Source organism: Coptis chinensis, chromosome 6, assembly GCF_015680905.1.
Source record: "Coptis chinensis isolate HL-2020 chromosome 6, ASM1568090v1, whole genome shotgun sequence".
Taxonomy (NCBI): Eukaryota; Viridiplantae; Streptophyta; class Magnoliopsida; order Ranunculales; family Ranunculaceae; genus Coptis; species Coptis chinensis.
The window spans coordinates 17,057,557-17,068,260 of record NC_141461.1 but is presented as its reverse complement, the minus strand read 5'-3'; the positions used below and the strand labels follow the sequence as shown (position 1 = coordinate 17,068,260).

General features: G+C 37.5%; 1 protein-coding gene across 1 annotated transcript; it reads right to left on the bottom strand.

Moving 5' to 3' along the window:
- Positions 1 to 297: 297 nt before the first annotated feature.
- LOC147491816 (uncharacterized) lies at positions 298 to 939 on the bottom strand. Its single transcript, XM_086567339.1, has one exon. It carries the CDS (start codon positions 937 to 939, stop codon positions 298 to 300), a length of 642 nt encoding a protein of 213 aa, XP_086423465.1.
- Between the last annotated feature and the right edge of the window lie 9,765 nt (positions 940 to 10,704).

Sequence of the window (10,704 nt, the reverse complement as noted above, 5' to 3'; positions counted from 1 at the left end):
TTCCAAATAGCTTGCACTGTGACACAGGTTAGTGCTCTCAACACTTCAGAGGCCATAGATTTTGGTCTGCAAATTCGCATGATGTAATACCATTCTTCATGTGAATTCTAAACTCTTCCTGGTAACCCCATCGCCTCTTTGAAACTGCTCCACACCAGTTGCGAATAAGAACACTCAAAGAAAAGATGCGCCGAACTTTCCTCATGTAATTCACAGAGACAACATCGCGAGTACCCAATCACGTACTTTTTTTGCCATTAATTTGTTTTGGATTGGTAGCGATCCAGAAAATAATTGTCATAAGGTGAAGGAATGCTTAGGCACCGATAGCTTTCCCCAGATAATCTTGTACCATTTTACTTTACTTTTGACATTCTTTAAGGATGCATAGGCAGAGGACATAGAAAACATCCTTGAACTCGATGGGGTCCAAATGACTTGGTCCTCCGAGATGTACGAGTTAATCTCTGTGTTCATGATCCGCATCTTCACCTCACATTCAGGTAGATCGATGATATTCCTTGCCCATTCCCCATTTACAATCACTAAACTGACTAGCGTATCCATTGGTACTACATCAGTCAGGAGTAGCGTTGCATCAGGATTCAAGATGAGAGGGCCTGCACACCATGGGTCGTGCCAAAAATTCGTCCCATTGCCATTCGTTATGCTGTATCTGACATACTTCCAAGCATTTTCTCTGTTCTTTAGGATCTCTCGCCATACCCATGAACAGTCCTGAGGAATTTTCATGGTCCAAAAATGCTTCTTCTTGATGTGGTGCTCCCAAGACCACTTAACCCATAAACAATCAGTTTTTTGGGCCAATTTCACCACTAAGCCACAATATGCAGCTTGATTCCAAACACGAGGATCCACCAATCTAAGTCCTCCTTGCTCTTTGTCAAGTCTGAGAGTAGCGTGGCTCGCATGGTGCATTTTTTTTGCCATACTCGGTCCTGCCTAGATGAATCTGTTACACAACTTGGCTACTTTATCAAGCACTGCTCTCGGGAGAACAAAGGTTGTTGCCCAATAAGTCTTAAATGATGAAAGCACTGACTTCACAAGTTGCACTTTGCCTGCCCTATTCAAATCCTTATTTTTCCAGTTTGAAATTCTTTCGGTGATCTTCTCTATGAGTGGCAAGCATTCTTTTATCCCTAATCTTGTAGCTATAAGTGGCAGCCCCAAATAAGTGACTGGTGGGGTTACAAGAGAGATGTTCATGGCTTCTGCTAATTCTCACCCTTCCGCTTCAGTCATACTTCTAGTTAGAAGAGTTGTCTTTGCATTACTGAGCTGAAGTCCTATAGCTTCAGAGAAAGAATGCAAGATATCCTTGACAGCCATAATAGAATCCATGTTACCTTTACAGAATAGGAGCACATCATCAGCAAAACATAAGTGAGATATCTCCAGCTTTTTGCACTTTGAATGGGCTGAAATTTTCCGAGACTGCAGTCCTTGAAGAAGTATCGCACTCAGAATCTCCATGACTAGCACGAACAGATATGGGGACACAGGGTCTCCCTGTCTTAAACCTTTCTTCCCTTGAAAATATCCTTCAGGAGTCCCATTTACCATCACCGAGAAGTACAACGAAGTATAGCACATCTGAAGCCATTCTATGAATAAGGGTGGGAACTTGAACTTGTGTAGAATTGCTTCTAGCACTAACCAAGATACAGAATCATAAGCTTTATGAATGTCCAGCTTTATTGCACATCTTTTCTGCCCATTCTTCCTTGAGTACTCTCGCTGCAGTTCATGGGCCATCAAGAGATTGTCCTGAATCGATAGTCTAGGAATAAATGCAGATTGGGGGCTTGATACCAAAGATGAAATGCAACCCTTCATTATGTTTGTTAGTACTTTTGATACACATTTATAAACAATGTTCCAACATGCGATAGGCCGAAAGGGAGCAATATGCGAGGCATTTTTCATCTTCGGAATAAGACACATAAAGGTAGAGTTTATACCTCCTGAGAGCTACTTATGGCTGAAAATATACTTAACAGCTCTAGTGAAATCATCGCCAATAACATCCCAGCTTTTCTTAAAAAAAAAAGCGTTAAATCCATCTGGTCCTGGTGCCTTGTTTTCTCCCATCGCAAACAGTGCTTCTTTGATCTCCAGGTCACTTATAGGGGAAGCTAATGACTGACGTGTACCATGATCTACCTCAGCAACATGTACTCCATTCAGAAACTCAGTGTCACAATCAGCTGATGATGACACCCCAAGTAACTCTTTATAGTACTTTAGAAAAGCTTCAACCACTGGTTCTTTACCTTCTCTTTTGATTCCTTGTGCATCTGTGATACTCCATACATTATTTCTGATATGTTTTTCTTTCAGAGCATTGAAGAAAAACACACTACACTTATCCCCGAAGCTTAACAATCAATGTCTGTTTTATAGTACCATTCAGCTTCCTCCATCTTGAGTAGGTGACATAACTTCTCCCTTATAGCAAACTCTTGTCCACTAAGGGTAAGGTCTAAAGGGTTACTATTGAGCTTTTCTTGAATCTCTTTCAGTTCACTTCTTGTGTCCGCCACCATTTTCTGGGTATCATTACTAACAGATCTTGCCCACCCTTTCAGCACACCTTTTAAACTTTTGAATTTACTTGTTAACATGAATGGAGGACTCCCATGATCAGCTATTTCCCAACATGCTCTTACAGTAAGTGATAAGCACCCAAAACTATATTATAAAAACCCGTAGAGACATAACATTTCGGTCAATTTTGTGCTTAATAATCATGAAATAATCGCATCTTCGTGCTTTTTGCAGGTTGGAGCAACTAATGTAAAAATTATGATAAAGCCAGCATTTAAGCACGGAATAGGGAGTATACACATGCCTTTCGATCAAGCCCATGTGAAGCCCAACAAATCTGGACTAAAGCCCAAAGACTCAAAGCGATCACTGAGAATCCGGTCGAAACGGGATTACGTACGTAAAGCGTCAAACTTCGAAGCTTATATCTCTTGAACCGGGACTCGAATGCGGCGAGTGAGCTTCGCCGACAATCGGTCGACGAACTCTACGATAAAGTGGGAAGTTGTAAAAATGCCAAGCGACCCGGGTGCCGCTGGACCTTGCGACGGACCCACTAGGTGGGCCCATAAGATTTGATGAGTCATCATGCAAGTCAAGACAAAAGTACAAATAATTGGTACAAATTTGACACCTTGCATGAAGTTAATGAGTTGGTTGGATTTAGGTGATGATTATCTAAAAAAATGAAAGGTGTCAAATGGGGGTTAGTTGTGGATAAGTGAAAAATAAATGAGAGGAGAGTGTTTCACGTGGGAGAAGAGAAAAAGACTCTCTTATGTAAAGGGGGGCTGATTTTTAGAGTTAGCTAGTTTTTACTTCCTTGACTTTTACTTTTCATTTACTTCCATGTCTTTACTTTTAGTTTTTAGTTTTTAGTTTTAAGAAAAAAAAGCTTGTAACTTGTTAATAGAGGACTAAACCTTCTAGTTCTTGAATAAAAACTTCTGTTTTCCTTAGGTAATTAGTTGGCTTTGTATTCATTTCTTCTTTCTATCTCTTTTTACTTATCTTACTTGTAGTTTTAATTAAATCCTAGGATCATGAGCTAAAACTCTCCCAAGAGGAGGGTTAATGATGCTTATGTGAGGATCAGGCTACAAATTTAGGATTCCAGAATCACTACTTAAATGACTTAGGTTATATTTTTCATCCTGTCCCAAAATGACAGAGATTGACAAATATCTGATCAACTGTTGTAAAGTAGAACTAGGAGTTGGAATGATATTTCAGAGATGAAATATCATTTCAATTCCACATGCTAGCATGATATGTTTAGAGATAGGTATATTATGTTAGGGATTTAAGATGGTAGTGACCAGTTTCTAAAAGACTTGTAGCTAGGCCTTGCATGAGTAGGATTAATCCTTTCTTATCTTTCTCTATCTTTCATTTAACTATAAAACAAACTTACAAATTTTAGATAACTTGTGTAAAAAAAAATCTATCTATCAAATCTTTCTCACTTAGTTCTCCAAGGTGTAGATTTCAGTTGTGATCATTTAGATTCTTGTCTTAAAAGTTGGAACGAAATCCCTACTCGAACTAGATTGACATTCTAAAAAAAACAGTAAGGAAATATTGAGTTTTAGCACGTAGTAAGTAAATTTCTAAAAACACTGAAAAGTGCTAAGATCAGTAGGCACAAAATCCTGATTCATTGTCCAAACATTACTGAATCGAAAGGGACGGTTTCTTCTAAAAGTTTCCAAAAAAATCAGAACCAACGGGCAATGATCAGAGAGCCCTTGGGTTAATACCTCCACCTTAGTTGCTACTGGTATGGACGTCCAAGATGCATTAACAAGACAATGATCAATCTTTGACCACTTCCTTATTTTATCCCCACCGCTGTTCCATGTGTAAAAGCATCCAGTTGTTGCATGATCAAACATATTCCACTCTAGAAGGTAGTTAATTCACCATGAGAATGAGTTTAAATTGCCTCACATGCTAATTATTAGTTGGTAGAGATTGCCATGAATAATTAGGGATTAAAAAGACATAACCTTTATGTGAAAAATAGAAAGATTAGGATTGCAACAAATCTATACTAGCATATTAAGAATTAATCAAGGTGGAATCAAATCCCCCTAATACTCTTCTTCTCATTCACATCTTTTCATTAAATTGCCATAATATAGTCTATAATATCTTAATTAGTTATTTCCACATATTAGTTTTATTAAACCATTGCTCTTATTGATATTGTAGGATTGTTAAAGTTAGAGAAATTATTACGTCTAAGCAGCTAGGAGTGGAACGAATTCTGACTCCCGTTATTGCATGATAATTGAGAGTAGAACTTTGATAACAATTAGTGTAAATTCATGCTTTTACTTATTCCTAGCATAATTAGTTTAGATTAGATAAAACTGTTGTTTTTACAAATATCAAATGGCGCCACTGCCATCTTAGTTGTGTTTATATTAGTTTCCCTTTGTGTTTTCAATTCTATCAAATCCCACTTCACCCACCTACCCGATTGTTTGGTTCTAACTGTGGTTGTTATTTTTCAGAAAAATCTTTCGAATAGTACCTTGAGTGCACCCGCCCTTTTGTTACTGGAATTTTTTTTTCGAAACAGTACCTTGAGCGCGCCCGCGCCCTTGTTTACTCTATTCTAGAGCTCGCCCACGCCCCTCTGAAGAAAAGCCCGATTTTCACAGGTTAGTCACAGGCTCTCATTTTGTTCAAGTTATTTTTACTATTCAGTGTTCCAAACTTCTTCAATACACTGAGACCACGTATCAAAGATGTTATTCATACGCGTAGCAAGGAGGCATTCATGTACTCCTTCTTTCACTCCTCGTCTCTTCTGTCATAGGAGTTTTAATTCTAGTATATCAGGTTGTTGTATGACTGCTGCTAGTGGTTTTTTTCATATTGGCCTTAGCCTTGCATGAGATTAAGGTCCGGTAAGAGTAAACCATCTAACGTTATCTATCGTAAACGTCAACGCACACGCCTATCTAGAATATCACATAGTACACCTGCATCAATGGCTGAAGAAACAGAGACTCCTCTCTCTAATTTTTACAAAGCCCTAAACGATAGCCTTAAGTCATGCATCGTTCTTGTAGATCTAGTGGGGGATTTTCGAATTCTCCCAAATATATTTAATTTGTTACCGGTTTTTTATGGGTTAGACCACGAGAAGCCTTATTAGCATATGCGTAGGATAGAACAAATTCTTACCACATTTCATTATCCTACTGTAGGTTCGGAACAAATTAAACTAAGGTTGTTTCCTTTCACCCTAGCCGATAAGGCGACATCTTGGTTAATTGCCTGATCGCCTAATTCTGTGGACTTATGGGCCAAACTTGAATAATATGACATAGCTAGAATGGGCTATTGTTGTTTGGTGCAACCTAAAAGAATAAAGGAATTGAGATTGCTACTTTGATAGGCTATTAAAACCATCTAGAATTGCTACTGAGCATGTGCTCTCAGCTGTTTCTATTTTGGTTTTTAGAAGCATTTTCTTATTCCATCTCTTTCCTTATCAATTTGGGCACCTTGGGGACCTTTGTTTGAGAAACTAGTGCTCTATAAATACATGGCACACCATACACTTCACACCACACCTCTCACTTCATACCACAAACAGCACTCGAAGCGCTCCCCTCTCTTTTGTCTATACACAGAGCGCGCCCACACGTAAGGACCTGGAACATAGAGATAGAATTGAGCACACCCGCGCCCTGACCTCAACACACCTCCAGTTCTATTTTCTGGGGTTTTCCACACTCACTTCCAAGAGTTTAGTAGTGTATTTGGTTGCTATGAAATATCCTCAAATCATACTGGAGCAGTCCTTCGAAGAATTGCTCGAGAGCAACACCTATGGATACTAGTTCCGCGACTTGATTGTGTAGGTAGGATGGCAACCTCTAATGGTAAGTGATGATGAAACTTATTCTCATGCACTTACTGCTTATTTCGATGATCATTGTAAGTTCTTTTATCGACCGGATGGGGAACAAGTGTTCTCTGTCACCATTGATGATGTAACAATGGACTTATAAACCAAGTTTTTGTTGGCCTTTGCTATTGGACTGTCTATGTCTGCTGAAATCCGAAACTCATGGGGCTATATATATACAACTATGAGTATTTGCATGAGACCTATGGGGTAAGGATTTTTCGTATAGAGGACCAAGGGCAATATAATGTAGCCCTTGGTAGCTTGTCCCATAACATGGACACTATTATGTTCTTTATCATACTTAATATCTTAGGGGAATGACATTTTTCTTCTGTGAATAACGTAACTTGTGACGTCTTTCTTGCTCTAGCTGAGGGACATATGCTCTATGACCTTCCCCAGACCTTAGTGTCTAGTTTAGCAAAAGCACATAGTATGAAGCATAAGTACCTTCTTATGCCTAATTTGGTTTGTCGCATAATGCTATTTTTCTTTCCTAAGTTCTGTACCCGTTTCACGGATTGGGTTGGGGCTGACATTGTGAGACCCACCAATTGCATTATACGCTCTTTCCGTGCGATGATTTGGCTGGGGTGGAGGCTACAACCTAATTGGGTTGCCCCTTACACCCCATCCGACCAAGTGGCGCTTAACAGGTTAGCAAAGGTAGATGACAAATAGAGTGAGGCCTGGCAAATTGTCATGGCGTGGCAGGATGCAAAGGAACCTTACTTCTTTATAGAAGAGGAGGACAACGCTTAAATGATGGGTATGAGGTAAGTTTTACTTTTTGTTAGTGTCTGCTTATGTCCTAAGCAATTTAATTTTTGTTATTCCCATAACGGGTGAAACTCATATTAAGTTGCATCTATTTTTTTTTATATATATTAGTATGTTCTAAATTTGTTTTGCAGGTGTTCTAAAATTTTCACGTGTTTCCATGGTATTTTCTATCCTTATTATTTCTATACTTTGAGGACAAAGCATGTATTTTTTGGGGGTGGCATAGAAACACGCATAATTTAAGGCACCTATTAGGATATATATATGTATAATATGCACTTGTTTTCTAGTAAAAAAAAAATATTAAAATAATAATTATATTTACACTATGCACTTATGAATATTGGTATTGTTTCTTTTTCTATGATGATAATAGTCTTGAAGTTTCACGTTAGCTCTTAAATTAGAATAGTTTTTAGAAATTTAGGTTAATATGTAGGTAATAGTCATTGCATCTTTCCATAAATATATTGCATGAGCATTTATGTTTGTATTGGTAGTATGTTTCTGAAATCTAGGCTAGAGTACTTATTCTACAAATCCTATGAGAATATAGCCTAAAGCCTTATATGAGTGAAATATTTGAGTAATGGCACAAGGGAGAAGTAAATTCCGAATAGAGAAATCACACGTCCACTTGCTTGATCACTATACCATATCCTAAGCAAGAATTTAGGCCCTTTTTGGATCGATATAGCCAAAAATTCAAACCTATATGAAATTATTTTCCGCTAGTCGCCCCTCTGAGCCTTTCTTTAGCCTTTTCATAAACCACAAATCCTTTACCCTTTTAAAAGAAACAAAACAAAATAAAAATCAGCCTACTCACTTTTGAATGAGTCTGAGAATAGAGATGAAATAAAGAAAGAAAAGAAAAGAAAATTTCCATTCAAAGAAAAGAAAAAAAATAATAAATAAAAAAAATAAAAAGTTAGAACTCCAAAAACAAAATCAAAGGAGTCAAAAGCCAAAAGAAAAAGAAAAAAATGGCTAAGGATGGAAACAAAGTGTAGAAGCAAAGTAAGAACAAAGTTTTCTCTAGTTACATATTTTGAATACTCTATTATCTCAGACTTCTCCTTTTGAATATCTATTTTCTTCCTTTTTAAACCATCACCTAATCCCCGTAATACCTAATAAAGACCTCTAGCTCAATTAGGAATAGGTTAGTGTGATAGTAAGTGGCAGATATGTTTGATCAACTTCGACTTCCTTGTACGCCATTGAGTTTGTAAGGTAAAGTGTGCCCACTACGCACTGGATTGAGCAAAACTTGAGTGGAAAAATCAGTGTTTTTGTTTTGAAATATTTGTGAGGACCTACTTAAAGACACTATTCCAAAGTTTCAGAAACTGGCCTGTTATTGCATTTCATACCATAGTTCATTATATATATGTTTATCCGTAAATGATTGATTATTATGCAGTACGTATTAGTTTAGATTTCGAATTGATTATTCTGTATTCATTGCTAGTGAGATGTATAGATATCTGAGAATAAATAAGGAAATAATAATTTTATTTCTTATTCGTTGTAGTATAGATAAAGTTTATGAGTACTTTCTCTGGAAAACTCTCACAATGAGCAATTCTGCCTTCGATCTTCAGATTCTACACCAGTTGAACATCAACCGAAGAGTGCGACCAGTGAGTAAAATCAGGGAAGTGTCTTGGATCCCTCCTGATATAGGGGTAGTCAAGGCTAACACAGATGGTTCGGTAATTGGAAATCCAGGAAATGGGGGTGCGGGAGTCATTTTTAGGAGCTATACGGCTGAAGTTCTGGGTACATTGGTACAAGGTCTAGGGGTCACTACAAACTATGAGGCTGAAAGTTTGGCAGTGGTATTGGCGGCCGAAACAGCGGTGGAAAAAGGATGGCAGAAAATCTGGATAGAGAGTGACTCTATGGCAGTTGTTTTAGCATTCCAAAAAGGAGAAGTCCCATGGTGGTGAGCACGGTGGTATAGAGCATCAAGGATTCTTGTTGGAAAATCTCACATACACTTTCGAGAAGCAAACTTTGGGGCAGATGCGGCCGCAAAACATGGTTCAACTTTGCAAAAAGGAGAGATCTATTGGAGTCCCAATAGACCCCCTTTCATTAGGTCCCTAGAATGTCCTCACCGGACTTACTACAGATTTGATTTTTAGAGTCTGTTGTAAATCCATTTTGACTGAGTTGTATTCTTTTTTACCAATTAATAAAACATCCTACTTGCATGCAAAAAAAAAACTCTCACAAGACTATAACTGGTTCACTAGGGAATTCCTAGTAGTTTAAGGCCTTATTGCATATGGTCAATGTAATCGCACTCGGCGAAACGAGATTAGTTAGAACTCCATTTTTGGTCACTTATTTTAATTTCTCATATTTGCTTGAGGACAAGCAAAATGCTGTTTGGAGGTGGTTTGATAAGAGCCCAAAACTGTAGTTTTAACCCCTTAATAATATTACATTTAGACTAATTATATTTATAATAAATAAGAGTTAGTATTATTTACGTGCTTTTGTGGATTTCAGGTATTGGAGTAAAATATGTCAAGAAATATGTCACTTTTGCAAGAGAAAAGAGCAAAGGTTGGTAGCTAAGAAGTTCTATGATTAAAGCCCAAGTTTCAAAGAGAAAAAGTTTTTTTAAAGCCCAGTCAAAGCTAAAAAGTCAAAGTCAACGCGGACAGAAATAGAGCATAAAATAAATCAACAGAACTTCCATAGGCTGTATCTTTGGACTCAGACCTCGGAATTGGGTATACTATATGTCAAAACGACAGACTCAGAAAGAGCTTTCTAATGGTCTAGACCTTGATCCAATCAGAAGAGTAAAAGTGGATGAAAAGGCTATTACAGTAATTTCTAACAGAGAAACCTTTTTGGACTTAAGTAATTAGGTTTTGGGCTTGATTTAATGGCCCAAAACATAACTCCAAAGCCCATGCATGAAATTGTAAACCTAACCATCTCCTATATAAAGTGGACTAAGGCAAAACTCTAGCACTCTCTCCCTACTCACTTAGAATATAATCTCTTAGTGAATTAAGTTTTCTATCATTAGTTTTCTTTAGTTTTAACCCTAGTTATTGTTTTATTAGCCTAACCACCATTAATTCAATTCAAGTTATCTTTAATAAAGTAGTTATTCATTATGTTTTATTCTTATTCTTTTAATTATGATTGCCTAATGAATTATAGCTAAACCTCCATTAGAGGGGTTTGATTGAAGCCTTGATGAAGACTTGATGTGTTAGTGTAGAATAACACTACTACATTAAGGCTCATTAGCCACGGTAGGCCAAAGAGTATATCCCACAGTTTCACTAATAACAGTGGCTAATAGGCATTTGTCACAGTAAGAATAGCTTTTATAATTTCGGCACAAGTAAATACCACTAGTCTCATAAAACAGTGCCATATAAAGT